Genomic DNA, 20158 nt, shown 5'->3' with positions numbered 1-20158 from the left:
CATTCTGCACTTGAGCATCTTTATTTCCTTTGGTGCGCAAAAGAGTTTTTGTGGTTTTGGGTTTCACTGGGCAGTCATAATCAGTCGGTAACGTTTCTGTGTACAAGTCGTGTGCTAAACATTCCATATGCACCAGCTCACTCAGTCCTCAGAATGCTCCGCAAGGGGGATCTGTTTCATGGTTGAGGAGACACGTTTAATGCAGTGAAGTGACTCATTTAAGTTGACACTCTTGGGAAGGAACAGCCCAGAGCCCTGTGACGGTGACCAGCTCTGATGGTGCCTGGGCCCATGCTTTTCACCCCCACCCCCCAAACCAGGGTCCCCGGGCAGAGTTAAGTGTTGGTGGAGACTGCGCAAAGCTAATTAAGACAGTTTAGAGGGATTTGGGTGGGGGAAGCTGCAATTTCAAAGAAGCATACTTTTTTTTTTTTTTAAATCTTTTAAGATTTTACTTATTTTTAGAGAGAGAGGGAGAGAGAGAGAGAGAGAGACACATCATGTGGTTCTCTCTCTTGGGTGTGCCCAACTGGGGACCTGGCCCACAACCCAGACATGTGCCCTGACTGGGAATTGAACAGGCAACCCTTTGGTTCACAGGCTGGCGCTTCATCCCCTGAGCCACACCAGCCAGGTCAGAAACATCCATTTTTATAACAGGCCACCTTACTTGATCATGTAGTTCTGTGCCTTCGTTTACAGATGAGGAAACAGACCCAAGTGGGTCAGTGACCAGTCAAGGTCACAAAACCAGTTAGTAGTAGAGAGCTGGGATTCGAACCCACGTTTTTCGGCCTCCAAGTCTGCGTAAACCGTTTTTTTGTTTGACCTACTATCATGCCACAGATACATGTAAAGTATGTTAGACGGGAAATGCGAAGTTGATAATTTCTTAGGAGATGAGCTTTTGTTACATAGAGTTGTGTGGAGAAAAGGAGAGATTGAAAACTTGTTTACTTTCATTCTTTTTCTTCCTTTCGTATTTCCCTACTTAGATAAAGAAAGCCGCCCACCTCGGAAATTTCCTTCTGACAAAATTTTTGAAGCCATTTCCTCAATGTTTCCAGATAAGGGCACAGCGGAAGAACTAAAGGAAAAGTAAGATTTGATCTTTTGAGGCGGTCTCAGCCTGTTTGGGGTGCCACGCACCATGAGGTTTATTGGAGGTGGAACTAATGAGGCTTATGATCCACCGGCTTCATTTGTCATGTGTTTGCCAAGACGCTTGGAGTGATGCCCATCCCTGTGGTCCTGGCCTCCAGGCCTTTGGTGTTGATAGACACGCGCAGTGCGCAGTGGTGGTCCGGGGGGAAGTTTCTCTGGACGCCTGCAGAAATCTTAGTGCCGTTGGTGTTTAGCTGTAACATAGACCATTTTTCGTGGTAGGTCTGATCCTGTCTGTGAATTTGGTCCTCGATATGTCATGCATGCCATTTAATTGGCTCTTCACGAGATGGTGGCTGTGGGCCTTTTCTTTTGTGCTGTAGGCAAGATGAATGGGAATAATACACGGACTTTGTTTCGGAGCTTTATTTTTAAAACAAGGGCTTGGGCTTCCCATTGACTTACACCAGCCTTGGTCGTGCCAGGTATAAAGAACTCACTGAGCAGCAGCTCCCAGGGGCGCTTCCTCCCGAGTGTACCCCGAACATAGACGGACCGAATGCCAAGTCTGTGCAGAGGGAGCAGAGCCTGCACTCGTTCCACACGCTCTTCTGTCGGCGATGTTTCAAGTACGACTGCTTCCTGCATCGTAAGTGCGGTTCCTGCGCGCGCTCGTTCTCTGTCTTCGCCGTGCGGTTGTCTTAGGGCAGCGGGAAAGCTGTGCTCGTTCTTTACAGCTAGAATCTGTCATTTAGTCTTTCAGTTAAGATTGCAAACTGGCCCTGGCTGGTGTGGCTCAGTGGACTGAGTGCAAGCCTGTGAACCATAAGGTCACCAGTTCAGTTCCCAGTCAGGGCACATGCCTGGGTCATGGACCAGGTCCGCAGTTGGGGGCATGTGAGAGGCAACCGATTGATGTTTCCCTCTCTGTCTCTCTCCTGCCCCGCCCCTAAAAATAAATAAATAAAATCTTTATTTAAAAAAAAAAGATTGAAAACTGTTAGCACCAGGGGCTCGTTATTTTTATTATTTTTAAAATCTGTACCTGAGTGTGTATTTACTGATTTTAGAGAGGGGCGGGGGGAGAGCGAAACACCAATATAAGAGACACACATCGATTGGTTGCTTCTCGTACGCAGCCTGACTGGGCACCGAACCCACAGCCCAGGCATGTGCCCTGACTGGGGATTGAGGCTCCACCCGACGGAGCCACCTGGCCAGGGCGGTGGCTTGTTATTTCTCAGTCTGTTGCTTGAGGGTTTCTCCAGAGTCTTCGGCATGTTTTGACTTGGACTGCTGTCTCTCACTGACGTGGGACACACACAGCCCAGGTCGGTGGTTTTTCTGTAAATGCTGACTGAGCGGTTATTTCATAATAAAACTTACTGTGAACCAGCTGAGAACCAGGGCAGTACTGCAGTATTGGTATTGGTGAACACATCTCGTTGAAGAAATTGGCTAACCAGATACCTATATATATTGTTACCTATCTAATGTTCTCTTTGGTCCTTAAAAAAACAATCCTCATTTGAACATAGGTAAGCTGCTGTGAGGATTAAGTTTGTTATTGTCTGTAAAATACTTAAAATAGTACTCGGCTTGTGCTTAGCCATTGTTATTTTAAAATGGGTCATCATTCACATGACTTAAATTTCAAAATAGTATTTAAAACTGTCCAGTGAAGTCTCCTTACCTCTTCTGTATCTTTCTGTAGTTTCTTCTGGCAAATACAAATATATTTGTTTCCTGACCATCCTATTCCAGTGGTGCCATGTTGTTCAGGCTTTTTTCTTTTTTTGATTTAAGGTTGTAGGTGTTACTCCTGTCTGGACAGCTATGTAGTTTAATGCCTTAGGAGGCACTAGAACTCACGCCCTGCCCTGCAAAGGTCAGCATTTGGGTGGTTTCAAGCCTTTCCCTGTGGCAGCACTGTAGTGACCAACCTGGGAGTGCTGTGCGTCAGTTTGAGCAAAGTTCACCTGACCCATCCTTGGTATTGGATGACCTGCCACTGGGGGTGTGTCCATTTAAAGACCTACTAGCAGAGCCCTGGCTGGGTGGCTGGAGCATTGTTCCGCAGAGGGAACGGTTGCGGGTTCGATTCCTGGTCAGGGCACGGGCCCCGGTTGTGGGTTTAGTCCCTGGTCGGGACTGAAGGCAGCCAAGGGATGTTTCTTTGTCACATCGATGATTCTCTGTGAGAACAAGGGTCCCTGGGTGCGGATGAAGCAGATGCCTGAGCACCAGCAGTGAGAATGCTTGTTTCCTTGGAGGCGTGCCCACAGAACGTGTTGGAAAGCCAATTTTCACTGCCATTGATGAGTGGGAAGTGTTTTTGTTTTGTGTGTAGTTTAATTTGCCTTTTTTTCTTCCTGTATGTTTGAGATTTGTATTTTGTTTTCTTTGAACCATTTTTATCCTCTGGCTTGTTGATCTTTTTTGAAACCTGGGAGCTCTTTGTATAGTCAGGAAATTAATTTTTTTGAGATGAATTGAAATTTTCTTTCCAGTTTGTCATTTTGTAAAATTTCCATGAGCAAAGTTGACAAAAATTTTAAGGGTAGTTGAATGTATCAGCTTGCTTTCTCTACTCCAAGATTATAAAGGGTTTCCTACATTTTTTTTTCTCAGTATGTGTTAGGCTCCATTTTTTTTTTTTTTTTTTTTTTACATTAAACTCTTGGATCCATTTGGAATTCTGATAGAATTTTGGACCCCACGACCCTCCCTACCTTTAAGGTGACTTGGTTGTCTCCATACCAGTGACGGACAAGCTCCTCCCTCACTACCATGAGATCCGCCCTTGCTGCGCTCGGGTACTAGGGTGTGTTTCTGGTCTTTGTGTTCTGGTCCCTCAGCCTGTCTGTCCAGAGGGCATTATTCACAGATCTCCTGCCATTATTTATTATTTTAATATAAAGTTTAGAGTCTTTTCGTCTAACTTAAAAGTCTAGGTGGTATGTTTATTGGAATCTCATTCAATTTATGAATTACTTAAAGGAAAATTGACATTTAAAAATAAAGATTAAGTCTAATTGACAAGATTAAGTCTCCATTTGTGTCCTTCAGTGACCTCAAATGTTCTTCATATGGCTCTTGTCTTGGATTGACCAAAAAGCTCTGTGGCTATTAATGGTTTGCCTTCTTTCCAGACTTTGGAACTTTAATTTCTTTTTCTTGCCTAACTATGTTGGCTTGTATCTTCAACACACTGTTACATAATAATGGTGCTAGTGGATAAGTGGTCTCTCGTTTTGGAAAATTATCCCTTTTCCTCCAGGTTTTGAAATTTATTAGTGCAAAGTTGATTTACATGTTCTGATTCTTTTATTTTGGTGATTATTCTTTTCTTATTATATATTTTGTTTTTGTTTTCTTTTCCTTGAGATTAAATGGTTTATATATTTTCAAAGTCTGTTTTGTGTGTTTTCCCTTTGGAATCAGCTACTCTGTTAGTTTTGCTCTCTTTTCCATTGATGAGCCTGATACTTAGGCTTTCACTCTCTCCTGTTTTGGGATGTATGTTGAACGCAGTTGTCTAGAGCACTGCTCACCTTTTCTCTTAGGTTCCAGTGTTTGGTGTTATTACTGTTAGGTTTTGAGTAATTCTAAGGACTGTTTTATGTTTTCTCCTTCACTTACTGTTTAAGGAGAATGTGTACGACTTCTGGGTACAGAGGCCTTTTCGGGTGTTCGCTGTTGCTCTATGTCCGTGCTGGGGGCCTTCCTGATGTCGCGCCTTCCTTGTTTTTCAGTCGTTAGGGGCGGCTGCTGTTTCTGTCTGAGGACAAGATTGGACGTTCCGCAGCTGTGACAGCTGCTTTTCTGTGACAGGGACTTGGGTACTTGAGTGAACCCTGAAGGGTACATGGTTCTGGTCAGTGAACGAATCCCACTTTATATTCCAAGTAACTTTTAGGCCACAATCCATTTTGTAAACTGGAAACTGATTGTTCTGCAAACTTGGAATCAGTAATTTCTGTATAAGAGACCTAGCCTAGCCCTGGCCAGTGTGGCTCAGGAGTGTCGCCTGGTAACCGAAAGGTTGTGGGTTCAATTCACGGTCAGGGCACATCCGTAGGTTGCGGGTTCCATCTGATCCGGGCGCATATGATCCCAGTGTGTGGGAGGCAGCCAGTCGGTGCGTCTGGCTCGCATTAATGTGTCTCTCCCGTCCTCTCTCTAAAAGCAATGAAAAAACGTCCTTGGGGGAAGATAAAAAAATAAGTAAAAATGTAAAAAAAAGAGTGCTCCAGCCTAAAAATTACTGTCTGGTATGCCTTTGGTAATCCATTTCTGATATGGAGGAAAGGAGGGGAGGGAGGGAGGGAAACTTCGTGTGGGAAACTTAAGTGAGTTCAGTTGCACGTGTTTACATGGGACCGAAGTAGAACTTTGAATGGAATGTTTGATAAGCTGTCTGTTCTCTGAACGACCCACAGAGGAATCCATTTTAAGCATAAACCCAGTTGTATCAGTTTGTCCTTTTTGATATTATGTGAAAGTCTGTTTGAATGTTCTTTTTGGAATATGCATTAATGTTGACTGAAGAGATTTTAACATTTTAACTGGTTAGAATTTCAAAGAGGTATTCCAAGTTTATAGTTGATGGTTGACTTTTTTTAGTATTTCAGCCATGGAATGATGAAGAAAGTGCAGACATACTGGAGTTCATATTGGGTGTGTAATTATCAGAGCGACTGAAGCGCCCCAAGCCTCAGCTTGCCTCCTCTGTGAAATGGGGACGAGGATCCTAACACCTGGGGAGTTTGTGAGGCTTCAGTGAGATGTGCCTGAAGCTGCTTTGGTGGCACGTGTGGGCTTTGAGCACAGAGTCACTGCGGCTGCTGCCACCGCTTCCCTGAGCTCTGGTGTTGGCATCGGTGTCCTGTGAGGGGCTTCTCACAGAAGCCTGATATTCCTAATACACACAAAAAAATTACATGACTTCAACTGTAAGGATATTCAGTAAGAGCTTGTTCTCAACACTAAGTTCTAATTAGAACAGACAAGAGCAGCACTTTGGGCAGAAGTTAGTGTATAAAGCTGATACTTTGCACTGGCCTGGTCATTTGTCACATGAGAACCGGCTGAAGAAGTAAGCGTCTAAGAGAAGTGGGCTGCGGTCGCGATGTGTTCCCTTTGTCCGTCCGGGCGGTGCAGGCGGCTGCGGGGGCCGGCCACACTTGCTGCCCGGCCGCTGGCTCCGTGCACTACTGCCTTTGCTCCTGTTCCCTAACCTGTGAGGTCCCACTGGGAGCAGGTGGCCGCGCACCTTTGCTCCAGCCTGACCCTCGGACTCACCAGTCGTGTGTCTGAGGCCTCCCTTGTTTGGGGAGACACTGTGAGATTTTAGGGGGCTGGCTACTCAGTCTGCTTCAGTCAAGTTTTAGTGTTGCCAGTGTAATCTCAAATACAGGTGTGGAGATTAGCTGGAATCGTATATAATTTTTGCTTCTGCTTGAAAATCTTTAGATTTTTCATTCAAGATTTTATAGGTTGCTTTTGACATTAAAGGAAACAAACACCCTCAATATCCATGTTCTCTCCTTATAAAATTTAAAGGTTTCTTGGCTAATTTTCCTGATACTGGAATTTTATCTAACCTTTTCTCTGTATATTTAGCTTGAAATATATTTAAAAAAAATCCTCATTGAGGGGGGTGGGGATGTGGGGTTCGGGGGAGAGAATCGAACCTGCAGCCTTTTTGGTGTGTGGAATGATGCCCCAGCTAACTGAGCCACCTGGCTAGGGCTTAAAAGTGGTTTTTTTAAGTATAAAGAGGAGAACGGAGAACCTCAAAATACTAAAATGCACTTTCTTTGAATCATACACAATTCAAGGCCGTTAGTCAGCATCTTGCCACAGAAATATACAAGTTAGATAAAATAACTTATGAAGGAAGTGTTTGAAAGTTGAGATTCCCAAATAATGTAACAGAAAGAGTCACATCCTGTCCCCTGGTCCGCCGATGAGGTGGGCGCGCTGCGGCGACAGCGTGGGAGGCAGGACTCAGGGCCGCCAGTGTCCAGTGTGCGAGGCGGACACCAGGCCTGTCCTGCTCAGCAGCGCACACGGCGCACACTGCTTTAGTGTGGGTGAAAGCAGACGGACGCTCAGCAAACAAGGCATGTAAGAAATATGTGTGAAAGGCCGTCTTCTCGCCACAGAACTTAAGAAGGGAAATAATGATTGATGAGGGACGGAAGAAAAAAAGACAACCAAGTTGTTTTTCAAGTAGAAGTTCAAGGCTTAAATTCTTTGCAAATATATGAGTTTTTCCCCAGAGCAAGAGCCTGACACCACATGATGAATTTAGCCATGGAGTCCGTTGTGAGCTGGTGAGGGCCCCACAACACCACGGCTGTAACTGCAGGAGGCCGAGGTCGCGTGAGCCGCAAGGGATCATGCCAGTCCCGCACGAGGGTGCGTCATTACGCAGAGTTAGGGCACACACTGAGGAACACGTTTTTGGTAAAATGTGTGTTCAGTCTGTACGCCTTCTCTAGCACATGCTGTGTTGTAGATTGCTGCTCCCGCCCTGATGCGGTGAACATTGAAGGCACACATGTATCTGCAGACAGAAACACACACACAGCTCAGGTGAGGACGTGGCCTCGGCGGCCCCGAGCTGGACCAGGGAACAGTGTGCTCATTGGAAGCCGTGACTATAGTCCCCAACACAACACAAGGCTGTAAAGGAAAAATTCATAGCCTTATAATCAAAGGTACTTCAATAAATTAAAAATACCATTCTTATACCTAGATTTCCTCAGCAGAATTTCAAACAAGAAGTTTATCATTCAGAAAACTGTATATAAAGAACTTCCTCTTCTGGAAATGTCTAGAATATTTTAATTTCCAGAATACTTTTCAAATAGGCATCTTAATATTTTTATTTATTTGTTTTAAGAGAGAGGGGAAGGGAAGGAAAAAAGAGGGAGAGAAACATCGATGTGTGAGAGATACATTGATCATTTGACTTTCACACGCCCCCAACCGGGGACCTGGCCCACAACCCAGGCACGTGCCCTGATTGGGAATTGAACCAGCAACCTTTTGGTTCTTAGGCTGGCACCCAGACCACTGAGTCACACTAGCCAGGGCAGCATCTTAATATTTTTAGTAAGTTACTGAAAATATGTGAAGCTTGCCCCGGCCGGATGGCCCAGTTGATTGGAGTGTTGTCCCGTATACCAGCGAGGTTGTGAGTTTGATTCCTGGTCAGGGCACGTGCCTAGGTTTTGGATTTGATCCCCTGTCAGGACACATACAGGAAGCAACCCTTTGATGTTTCTCTCTGTCCCGTCCTCTCTAAAATCAATAAGCATTCTTGGGTGAGGTTTTTTTTAAAAATTACTTCACCTGACAGACTGATTGCTGACTTTCAGAAATAAAAAAATTGTACAAGTCAGAATTCTCTCAAAAATAGGAAATCTGATTTCATTGTAGAGCAGGTATCAGTTTCTGTGGAGATATTAATGACTCAAATAAATAGATGCTTATGATCAGAGTGCATAGTTTATGTGCATCAGTTCTACTTGGAGGAGAAAAGTAAGCACCCAGTCAACAGTCCAGAGTGCAGCCTCTGTGCTCTGGCTCGCGTCGGGCAGGAGCGTGGGCACTCGGTGAGAATTCAGTGGGAGCGCGAAGGAAAGTTCTGTGATGGGAACCACACGGTAGCCAGCCTGGAATGTATTCATTAACTTTTCCCACTGAAACTGGGGAAGAGGAAGAAGCAAATATTGTATCAAATGCCCTTTATTTTGCAGCTTTTCACGCAACCCCCAACACTTACAAGCGGAAGAACACAGAAACGGCTCTGGACAACAAGCCCTGCGGGCCCCAGTGCTACCAGCATCTGGTAAGCTGAGGGCTGCGCGGGCCCGGGCACCCTGAGCCGGGCGAGGTGTCGCCGCCAGCGCCGGCGTAAACGCTGTGGGCCGTGCGCTTCCCCCGGCCGTGAGGGCGACGGAGGGTTTCACCCAGGCCGTGTCCCTCACGGACCGCACACTCGCGTCCGTCACTGATCGTGGATTAATCTTTGTGCATCTGTGCTCATCTCATCTCTTCAGCAACAGTTCAAGGCTTTTAGGACCAAGGACTCTTGTGTCCTACCCTCCACCAAGCTCCCGCGCGCGTGCGGCATAGGCGGCCTGCCCGCACGCCAGGCCCTCGGCAGCTGCCCGCGGCGGGGCGCTGTGGGCCCTTCTCAGGGCCTCGGGCCCCAGTGCTGGAGCCGCTGAGGGGCCCCCGGAGAGGGAACAGGTCCAGGCGTAGGGAAATAGGGGGCAGAAAAGTTGTTTCTTCTTACGGGTACTATCTTATGTTTACCATTTCCCCTCTTTGAACCAAGCCACTCCTACCTAGGAACTAAGTGGGCATATATTGCCTGTTGGATTTGGGACAGAAGATCCATTCAATGGCACCTGCAGAAGGTATCCTATTTTTAAGCAATTTGGTGGTTGTAGAATGAAGTGGAAAACTGTTGGCTGCTCTCAAACTTCTCCCATCTGGTGCCACTGAAAGCTGGGTTCGTGAGCGCTGCTGGGTCACTGTGTTAGGCCCACCTGAGACGTTCCTCCGGTCCTTCTGTAGCCCACGCTCTGAGCAGTTTTTGTGCTTCTGACATGGGGTGCGGCCCTTTGTAATGCAGCACGCAGGGCCCACGGCCGTACTCCTCAACTCCTGCCGTGCCTTCCTGGGGCCGCGTGGCCCTCCCAGGAGGAGAGCAGGCTGTCTTCCTCGCAAGGCAGCAGGGGACCCGGTCACACGTGTGGCTGTGTGTGTGTCCTCACGCACTGTGACTGTGAGCTAGAGGCTCAGGGACCCCGAGCCTGGCGAGCGGGACTGCAGATGCACATTAAGTACACGGTTCTCCTCGTAAAAGGTCGCGTTTAAAGAGACCGTGCATTGTATAAAGTATATTTTATATTGTAGCTCGCTGCCCAGTGAGTGTTTCACAGACGCAGAAGGGCCTTGCCTGATTTCATGCCGCCCTAGCAACACATATGGAACCCCAGCCTGGGTTTCTGAAATTCCCAAACTGTGCAAAGGAGGCAGAGAACGCGTGCGTTTAGTGATGCAGACGCTCACCGGCGGCAAGTGGCTGTTGCGGTGAATTTCTGGGTGGATGTGCCCACGCAGGCCCGCTTTCCCCGCCCCGGAAGAGAGCCGTAGCGCGTGACCTGACGTCCCCCCGTTTCGCCCCGTAGGAGGGAGCAAAGGAGTTCGCCGCCGCCCTCACGGCCGAGCGGATCAAGACGCCGCCCAAGCGCCCGGGCGGCCGCAGACGGGGGCGGCTCCCCAACAACAGCAGCAGGCCGAGCACCCCCACCATCAACGTGCTGGAGTCCAAGGACACGGACAGCGACCGGGAGGCCGGCGCCGAGACCGGCGGCGAGAACAACGACAAGGAGGAGGAGGAGAAGAAGGACGAGACCTCCAGCTCCTCCGGTGAGGGCCCGGCAGCCCTGCCCTGCCGCCGCTGTGGGGCCGGCCGCGTCGTGGGGGGGACGCGGGGTGCAGCCCGGCGGGGGCTTCTCCCTGGCGGCTGGGCCTCAGGAGAACGGGGAGCCCGCGAGCAGGGCCCCGATCCCGCTGCGAGTTTGCCCCCTGGTCCCTGAGGGTTGATGGTGCCGTTTACGAGCAGAGTGTCACTGTGTGTCACCGGGTCTCTCTGAGTCATTAGGGCACGATGAGGCGCAGACCACTCACGTGGGTGTCCCTGACGCTGTGTGGGTCATTTCGGTGGTTTTCCTGACTGGGTTTTAGGTGTCCTCCTGTCCTGAGGCTTAGCCACGATAGCGGCAGGGCAGCCCGTTCGCCTTCGCTGTGAAAGGAGCCCAGGCTCCGGTCCCACGGCGAGGCTTGGTGGCACTCTCTAGCCTCGGGCAGCTCTCAGACAGGATTCACTCCTGCTTTTCCTGCAAGCTCACCCTGAGGGCTGCTTCTTGGTGCGCTGCCCTCAGTTGTCATTTCCTGACCAGTGCTTAACTTGGTTTGTAGAAGCGAATTCTCGGTGTCAAACGCCAATAAAGATGAAGCCGAACAGTGAGCCCCCCGAGAACGTGGAGTGGAGCGGGGCCGAGGCCTCCATGTTCCGGGTCCTCATCGGCACCTACTATGACAACTTCTGCGCCATCGCCAGGTTAATCGGGACCAAAACGTGCAGACAGGTGAGCGCGTCTGGTTACTAAAGAGCTTCAGAGGGGACACGTAGTCCTGGTCCAGACGGGAGAGTGGCCTCTGTTACCGCTAACCCGTGTGTCTCCTGGAACGTACTTTCCCCCCATTGAGGGTGAAGTGATTTCAGACTTGAGAGGTGTCAGGCAAGGTGACAGTGGGCTGAAACAGCCAGTGTGATTGGGCCTCGAAGCTCCTGGCCATGCGGAGCTACTGTCATCGCAGCTGCTGTCCCTGCGTGAGGGTCGGGGTGGCGTCACAGCAGAGACGAGTGTGTCTGCTGTGACTGAGCGGAAGGCTGGGAGGCTGCTCACCTTGACGGGCCTCACGGCTGTGACTCTGCCTCTGTCAGGTGTATGAGTTTCGGGTCAAGGAGTCCAGCATCATAGCACCGGCTCCCGCCGAGGATGTTGACACTCCTCCGAGGAAGAAGAAGAGGAAACACCGGTAAGTCTGCCCACGGCCACTCTGAAGCCACCAGGACGCTGCAGGCTGGGTGTGTCCCAGGGCGGCAGCTGAAACTTAAACTGCCTGAAACATGGACTTGTGCATCTTCCACGGGCCGTGGCTGTATTCGTTTCTGCAAGACAGCAGCAGGCTGTCTGGCTGCGACAAACGTAGTGGCTTCTGCAGTCTGGGCCGTATAGACGGTTACTGGTTACTGGGACTGGTTCGGGGTGTCTTCCTGAGCATGACGTGAGTGCTGAGCCGGTGTGTATTTGAGGGGCTGGGATTGTGCAGGTGTGGGTGTGGCACTGCTGGTCTCTGGAGCTACCTCGGGCCATGGCGGTGCTACCTGTCCTGAAGCCCGTGGCAGCGAGTGGTGAGGGGACTTGATTAGCAAGAGCTGAGCCAGTAGACAGTGGCCGGACTGTCAGCTTGAGTCCCTTCTGCCCAGTTTCTCAGAAGCAGAGGTGGGTGTTGGGTAGGGGAACCTTTACGCTTCAGAACGTGTGTGCGTGGTTACATGTATAACTTAGAATGGAAAGAACGTGGCTTTTCCTGCAGAATTGAGGCGTTAGTAGGTAATGTCCGAATGCTTTCGTTGAGTTATTTGACCCACGTAGCTGAACTGATCATTCAAAGACATCCCAATATTGTCCGCCCGAGCACAGGCCGCAGGCAGACTGTGCGCACACAGGTGCGGCGCTGCGGTCCCGGCTGGTGCGCGGCCCCGCAGTTCCTGCAGCCTGGCAGACGGAAGCTGGGGACTGGGGGACTCTTCCTGTGGTCACTTGGCTGGAAGGTCACCGCTCTCTTCGTGGCCAGAGGGACCCGCTCAAGGAGCTTCTGTGGGCTTTGTGCCGACCAGACCCCCTAGCTTCCTGGAGAAGACTTTTTCCTCTTTGTTTTGCAGGCTGTGGGCTGCACACTGCAGAAAGATACAGCTGAAAAAAGGTCAGCATCTGCATCCAGCGTCATGAACTTAAAATGTTGCTTGTCGTTTGTCTTAGAAATAGTAACGGGGTTAGGGTTTAGGATGTTTTAACATAGGGAGGATGTCTGTTGACTGTATTGCCAGTCAGTTCTCTTGTGCCACGAAGGCAAGTCACCGGTGGTTAAAGGAGCAGCACTCAGGGGACCCGAGATGTGGGGGACAGTGAGGCACTCGGCGGGGGTGGGGGGTGCTTCCAGCCACCATTGGGTAGACAGGAACGTGGGTCAGGCGGGGCAGAGCTGCCTGCGGGACTCCCAGGTAGCAGGAGAGCTGTGTCCTCGCTCACTGTGTGCGCTCCTCTCCCCTCGGACGGCCCTGCACGCGGTGCCCTGACGCAGACGGCTCCTCGAACCATGTTTACAACTACCAGCCCTGCGACCACCCGCGGCAGCCCTGTGACAGCGCGTGCCCCTGCGTGATAGCCCAGAACTTCTGCGAGAAGTTCTGCCAGTGCAGCTCCGAGTGTAAGTGCCTGTCTGTGGTGGGGGTCGGGGGGGCTTTGGCCACTGACACGGACGCGGCGCGGCAGCTCTTGCTGCTTTTCCTTCAGGAAGGCCACCCAGTCCTGGGGCCCCGGGGCCGCCCGGCGCCCAGGTCCAGCCGGCATCCTGGCTGGTGCGTGTACTGCAGACGGGTTAGGCAGAATGGAATTCAAGGGGCTGTTTTCTTTGGTGGTCTGGATTAAACATAGTGATGCTGGCACAGGACCCGGATACTTGGTGGGCACCAGCAGCTGTCCACGTAGGGTGAGCTCAGTGTTCAGAGCAGAGGGACTCGTCAGGAGGGCGGTGACTGACTGCTGAAGGAAGCGCCCGTGAAGCTTGGACCCGCACGGCATTTTTTCTCGTGTGCAGCGGGACAGGGAGGCTGCCGGGGGCCTCCACGCGGCCCCGTGATGGTAACGTTGAGAGACTGTCTGCAGGTCAGAACCGCTTCCCCGGCTGCCGCTGCAAAGCGCAGTGCAACACCAAGCAGTGCCCCTGCTACCTGGCCGTCCGCGAGTGCGACCCCGACCTGTGTCTGACGTGCGGCGCCGCTGACCACTGGGACAGCAAGAACGTGTCCTGCAAGAACTGCAGCATCCAGAGGGGCTCCAAGAAGGTGCGGCCCGGGGGCGGGGGCGGGGTGGGGCCAGCAGGCTCCCTCCGTGAGCTGGGATCACCAGGGGGGTGGTGCCACTGGCAGGGAGCCTGGCTTCTCCCTGGGGACCCGCTCTCGTCCTCCTGAGAAGCAGCCCTTACTGGTTTCAGGTTTGGAATCAGAGGTGTATTCTTCTAATTGTTTGGTAGGTGACGTGGATTTCTTACGTAGTAAATAGAATAGTCATTGATCTAGTCTCCTTCCTGCAGATAAACGGTGTTCCTACCAGACTGTAGAGACCCATTTTTTACAGTAGTAGCCAGTTTTCCTTTGTGTGGAGAACAAGAGATGGCATTTCCCACAGTAGCTTTTGCAACTGCGTCCCTTTAATAACCTTGAAAACATCACAGGCAGCAACTACAGGACCGGGAGTTGCAGGCAGGATTTTTAATTGTAGCAACTGTGACGTTTGTTACTGAGCACAGGAAACTAGCAGCGTATCCTGGGGAAGGTTAGTGTCTTCTTTAGGGTCGATGGTGCATTTCTTCAATTAATCATTTTTATAATAGCTGATGCTTATTATTTAACATGTAGCAGGCCCTGGGCTAAGTGTCCCGTGTGTAAACTCATTAGTCCTGCTAACTCCACGAGGAAGTGGCCTCCTTACCCCGTCCTTTAGGTGAGGAAACAGCGCAGTTGGAGGACTGGAGAGGAGCCGGAGCCCCAGGCCCGTTGCCTCTGCCCTGGGCCCCGGGCCGCCTGCAGCTGAGAGCCGCTGCGGTACCGCTCGCAGCCTGTCCCGTTCCGCTGGGACTCCTGTTCCTGGCAGTGACTTGCGTTTTTGCTCTGTGTCCAAGTGCATAGACAGCTTTTCTCCAGGCAGCTGATGTCCACCGAGGTCCTCCTGTCACAGGGATGCGCTGCAGTTTCTCATGGCACACGCAGGATGAGCCCTGAAAGCCCATAACGTGTCCCCCCCCCCCCCCCCGTGCTCAGCTTGCAGGATAAACTCTCCTGCGGTTTGCCCAGAACGTGGGCAGTGCTAGCCACAGGCACACCTTTTAACTCTGAAAACAGAAAACTCAGTATTTCTTACCAGCTGGGTTTCGTGTGCTTCACGGTGTTGTGTCGCTGATGTAGTTGGTGATCTGGGGGGTATTTGGGAAAGTCCCCTGAGTGGGGAGTCCCAGGCAGGACTTGGGTGGTCATGGGCCTTTGTGCAGGACACAGGACGTTTGGGGTGAGAACCACGGTGCACAGTGAGGGCTTTGTTCCAGACGTACCCTAACCAGGGCTGGCTGGGTTTGTCATCTTGGCATTTGCTGAGAAGGGAATGCTGGGCTGATGAGATATGACACCTCCTCCTGGCAGTTCTCCAGGCTGTCGTGAGGAGCTGGCTTGGGTGGGAATAAGGCAGCCAGGGGTCTGAGCAGGGAGTGGAGACGCTGGTGATAGAGGAAGTGTGGGGACGTGTGGGGATGGGTGGATCTGGTGTCCTTCTGTGAAATGCATGGGGAAAGTGGATTATGAAGGAGGTCAAAGGCTGAAGAAACAACTGGAAGTGCCAGGGCAGCTGCTGTGGGTGCCTTGCTGAAGGATGGCCATTAGTGGGCCTGGTGCCACCATGGTGAGCTGATCTTTTCTGGGAGGTAGAGTGTATGTTCTCCTTCTGCACAGAAACCCAGAGCAGCGCTCCTGCAGTTGGTCAGCTCCTTGGGCCCGAGGGGCGTGTTGGCGTCAGTGCAGGCTCTGAATTCAGGGCACTTGGTGGCTTCCTGCTGACCGACTTGGGGAGGGCTGCGGGTTCCCAGGGATCCCCCTGTGGCCGCGCCTGTCAGCAGGTCCCTTGGCTCCCCTGTGAGCAGACTCTTGTGCTTTGCTCTCCAGCACTTACTGCTGGCGCCGTCCGACGTGGCAGGCTGGGGCATCTTCATCAAAGACCCGGTGCAGAAAAACGAGTTCATCTCAGAGTACTGCGGGGAGGTAAGGCCAGCGCGGCCCGGGGCTGGGGGTCTCCCGTGCATGTCCAGTGGGTCTGATTAGAAAGGAAATGAGGCCAGACGCCGTTTTCGGCCTGGACTTCTGCCGGCGGGTGTGGTGTGCTTGGCCTGGACCGCTTCGGTCCTGGGCACAGGAGCCTTTTCTGGGGACAAGCGGGGAGCAGGAGGTTTGCGATGTAAGCGTCTGTCCTACTTACCCCGCAGCCTCACTCAGGGACCTAGAAGCGAGTGTTGTTGGCGTTGGGCGGTTGTAGTTGCCGTGTCGGGGACAAAGCGCAGGCAGCTTCGCGTGCGCCGGCCGCCCTGTCGGAAGTGTCCGCTTAGTGAGAAGAGGGCTCGTCCCGCTCTCCAGGCACGGCTACGGGGAGGGGGTGCTCCTGCGCCCACGTCCTGGGAGCCCACTGCTCTGACAGCAGCAGCGAGCAGGTGGAGTGGGGGCCCGAGGGGGCCGGTTCTGCTGAGGCGCTTGTGTGCGCGCTTCCCAGGGGTCGCACCTAAAAACACCGTCTTGTCCCTTGTCCTCAGATCATTTCTCAAGATGAAGCGGACAGAAGAGGGAAGGTGTACGATAAATACATGTGCAGCTTTCTCTTCAACCTGAACAACGGTACGCGTGAGCCGGGCGCGCGCCGTGGGGGCGGCACCGGGGCCCTCGTTCGCACTCCGTGCCGGCAGCTCTCACTCCCTGGAGAGTCTCGGGCACAGGCTGTGGCTGTCACCTGTGGAGGAACCCTCGTGGCAGAGCAGTCACGTGCGGGGAAGTGGCCTGTGAGCCACAAGGTGCTGGCTGTGGGGCATCCTGGGGCTCCCACTGCTGTGTCCTCAGGGTGGGGGGTTGCGCCAGCGGGCACACCCTCCGGGGAGGGCACTGCGTTCCGAAGCCCCGGCAACACTTACCTGTGTTCTCGCAGGACTGGGAGCTGAGGCCGAGGACACGGATGTCCCAGATGATCAAGGGCGGATTTTTATTTTATTTTGTTTTTTGTGAATGGTCTCCACAAACAGACTAAAGATTAATTTTAGCTATGAAAATGCTTATTTTCTGAGTATCGTGAAGAACATAGTCACATTCCATTTTTTGCCACGTTCTGCTCACTAACTCATACTTAGAGTTGGGTGACACCAGCATTTGGGGCAGTTGTCCTGAAGTCGCGATTAATGTTACATAGAACAGCGTTTTCTTACAAATGTCATTTCACAGTGAAGTGGGCTGCATGTCCGTGCTTTGGAAGGAAGACCCTGAGGAGCTCGAATGGGCTGTGGGCGCAGAATCGTGGTGACAGTGTGTAGAGCGATCTAACCTAACGCCGTTCCCTGCGCTGTGCTTGCTTGTTCTCTCTAGATTTTGTGGTGGACGCAACCCGCAAGGGGAACAAAATCCGTTTTGCAAATCATTCAGTCAACCCAAACTGCTATGCAAAAGGTAGGTGCCTCTGGGCTCCAGTCCCGTAGCCTGACGACAGGCCCCAGGGACGGTGACACGGACACTGGTCCCCAAGCTGCGTGTCACTGAGCCCCTTCCCTTACTGACCCGGTGTCTCTGCAGTGATGATGGTGAACGGCGACCACAGGATAGGGATCTTTGCGAAGAGAGCCATCCAGACGGGCGAAGAGCTGTTTTTTGATTACAGGTTGGTCACAGCACATTTCCCGGGTAACGTGAGGGCAATTTTTCTCCTGGGCTTGGACCCGGGGACAGAGGCTGTCTTCCTGATCTGGGCAGGGTCTTGTGTTGTTGGAGGGATTCATGTTGGGTCATTGTTGTGGGCATTGACAGGAGTTAGTTATATAATTACCATTAGACAAGCAGTGGTTACTTTAAAAATGATAGGGCGAAAGTGCAGGAGAGCCCGGGTGCGGCCTGCTGGCCCTGTGGGCGTGAGAGGCTCATCTGGCATGCCGGGGTCGTTCCTGGTGACCCTCTGGGTCCCCATCTCCATGGCAGCGTCAAGGAGCTGAGGACATGGGGCCCCTGGTGGTGGTGATGGCGTTAGGCACCGGGCCAGCCATTTCTACTGTCAGGCTGTTGAAGGACAAACTGCCAAGCTTTGTCACGCTTATTTAGATGCAGGCAGGTGTCAGTCGAGTGGAATCCCGTGGCTGAGTGCACAGCCCCTGCAGAAGCGCCATTGCCCAGTTCTGAGTTGGTGCGGACCAGGCCCATGGCGTCTCCTGACGGCATGGTCTGCGGGGGCAGGCGCGCCAGACAGCAGTGGGCGCTTTGGAAACAATAGGATGGGAAGTGCAGGGGAGCCCAGGTGTTACCCTGCTGGTTAGGAGGCGGGCGCGGCAGGAGGGTGTGGCGGCCTGTCGTGCACCCACTCAAGTACGGGGTCCCCCTCACCGGGGTGGCCTGCAGTTACGCCCATCCCCTGCCCTTGCAGATACAGCCAGGCAGACGCCCTGAAGTACGTGGGCATCGAGCGGGAGATGGAGATCCCTTGACGCCTGCTACCTCCCTCCTCCTCCTCCGGAACAGCCACCTTTAGCTTCAGGAGCCTCGCGTTCTGGGGGCGCTGCAGCGAAAGGAAGTGCAGCGTGAGACCCGGCTTCGCGAAGTGCTGTCGGGGGTAGCGCTGGGTTTCCGCGCCGGCTGTGTCGCCTTCTCACCAGCTGCCAGTGTTCGTGCCAGTGAGTTTTTGCAACGATGCAGTCTGGTACCTTTTTCAACTTGGAATAAAGAATACTTGAACTTCTTCCTGGTGTTGGCCGGCATGTATCCATCACGGGGCTTCAGCTGGGTCTGGCCAAGGACTGCGGCAGGGAAGAGCGCGAACTCCTGCCCGGAACACTCGTGGGTTTGCCTGGGGTGGGAATGTGCCTGCTGACAGCAGAGCGCAGGGGAGGGTCACAGGCGCAGTGTGAGCCGTGCGGGCTCATCTCGTGTTGGGGTGTATGAGTATTACAGCAGCTTCATAAAGCTACAGGCGTGCTGTGCCCTGGCCACGCGCAGGGAGCGCCCCCGGACAGCCCCAGCGCAGTAATCGGCCTAGGTACACACTTCACTCCCGGCACCGGCTCTGCAGGGGGCTCTGTGACGTCCAGGGCACAGCAGCCCTTGCACACGCGGCGCGTGCCTGCAGCGCTCCTATGGCGTAGTGCAAGGTGACACGGTGGGGCTTCCCTGCGCCTGTCCCCTGCCTGAGGCTGGGGGGCCAGCGAACGGCAGCACTGGCCTCGGGGGGGTCGGGGAGGCTGCCTTGCTCTTGCTTCCTTCAGCTGAGACCCGGCCCTGGGGAAATACTGCAGTGTGGTTGCGAGCCCTCCCCCACCCATGGCCTCCCTCTTCCTGAAGAGCTCTTTCCCCTCTAACCCTTCCCCAAGTGTCAGGGGACCCTCGGTCACCGAGACGGCACTCCATCCAGCACCTCCCAGGATACACGGCCCGAGCTTGTGGGGAATTCTAAACACAGCGCGAGTCAGTCCGGGTGCAGCTGTTTTTCTTTTGACAGACATGACCGATCCCTCACCTGACACTATTGACAGTTACGTTCGGTTCCAATTGTGCGACTGCTGACAAGCCTGTGGTTTCTGTCGCGTCCGTGCACAAGCCTTGGCAGTGCGCGCCCTGGCACAATTCTGCTGCCCCTGACCGCTGGCAGCAAAACCAGCTGGCCTCACGTGCTAGTCTCCTCTGGTGTCATTGACCCTTAGGTTCTGCCACGCTTGTGAGCGACTCGAACCCTGTCCCTCTCCAGCCAGGAGACACTGCCCCGTGCCTGGGCGGCCGTGGCTGGCCGAGTCCTACAGGAGAACACCCCCACCCCCCAGGCTGTGCTCCGTCCCGGTGCTCAGGACACCCACGGTGCTCAGCCCAGAGGCAGGTATGACCCAGGCTCACGCCGCCCCCAGGCGCCCCCAGCTGGGAGGACGACCTGGAGTCCAGGGGGGTTCTGCGCACTGGCTGCACCAGCCCAGACACGTGAGCGTCTGCAGGGGCAGCAGTGCTGACTGCACAGCCAGCCCCTTCTGGCCCGGCCGGAAACGCCCCTCTTCCTGACGCTGACACTCCCCCAGGCGCACTTGACACGCCCCCACTCACTCCGTCCTGTGATCTGGGCCGTCTGCACGGCAGAGCAGGTCCCCTTTAGATATCCCTTTCTGTGGGGACGTAAGGCATTCAGATACCCAGTTCACAAACAGCTCAGTTCAGTAACAGCCTGCGCCCTGCGCCCCCCTGCCCCCCCTCACTGCGGCCAGCGGCTGACAGCCTCTCCCACCGCCTGGCACGGAGACTGGCCACTGAAGTCTGCCTCACCGAAGTGCTTCTGGCCCATCGGACGAAGGTTCTGATTTCGATGCAGTCCACCTAACAGCCATTGTGCCCTCGTCCTTCCGCTTGACACCCCGA

General features: G+C 53.1%; 1 protein-coding gene across 7 annotated transcripts in view; it reads left to right on the top strand.

Annotated features, from left to right (window-relative positions):
- EZH2 (enhancer of zeste 2 polycomb repressive complex 2 subunit) overlaps positions 1-18503 on the top strand; it is a 64435-nt gene extending 45932 nt beyond the window's left edge. For all 7 annotated transcript variants that reach the window (XM_090287634.1, XM_090287631.1, XM_090287636.1 and 4 more), the window contains 14 exons: positions 996-1098; positions 1590-1753; positions 8877-8968; positions 10320-10560; positions 11113-11282; positions 11642-11736; positions 12647-12687; positions 13066-13191; positions 13650-13828; positions 15695-15790; positions 16333-16414; positions 17150-17230; positions 17354-17438; positions 18192-18503. In XM_090287634.1, coding sequence (XP_090143760.1) covers positions 996-1098; positions 1590-1753; positions 8877-8968; positions 10320-10560; positions 11113-11282; positions 11642-11736; positions 12647-12687; positions 13066-13191; positions 13650-13828; positions 15695-15790; positions 16333-16414; positions 17150-17230; positions 17354-17438; positions 18192-18252 — 1616 coding nt within the window. In that variant the 3' untranslated portion in view covers positions 18253-18503. The remainder of the gene's footprint in view (positions 1-995; positions 1099-1589; positions 1754-8876; positions 8969-10319; positions 10561-11112; positions 11283-11641; positions 11737-12646; positions 12688-13065; positions 13192-13649; positions 13829-15694; positions 15791-16332; positions 16415-17149; positions 17231-17353; positions 17439-18191) is intronic.
- The last annotated feature ends 1655 nt before the right edge of the window (positions 18504-20158 follow it).

The sequence above is a fragment of the Furipterus horrens genome, unplaced genomic scaffold, assembly GCF_987537825.1.
Source record: "Furipterus horrens unplaced genomic scaffold, mFurHor1.1.pri manual_scaffold_9, whole genome shotgun sequence".
Classification (NCBI taxonomy): Eukaryota; Metazoa; Chordata; class Mammalia; order Chiroptera; family Furipteridae; genus Furipterus; species Furipterus horrens.
This window is presented reverse-complemented; position numbering and strand designations above follow the sequence as displayed.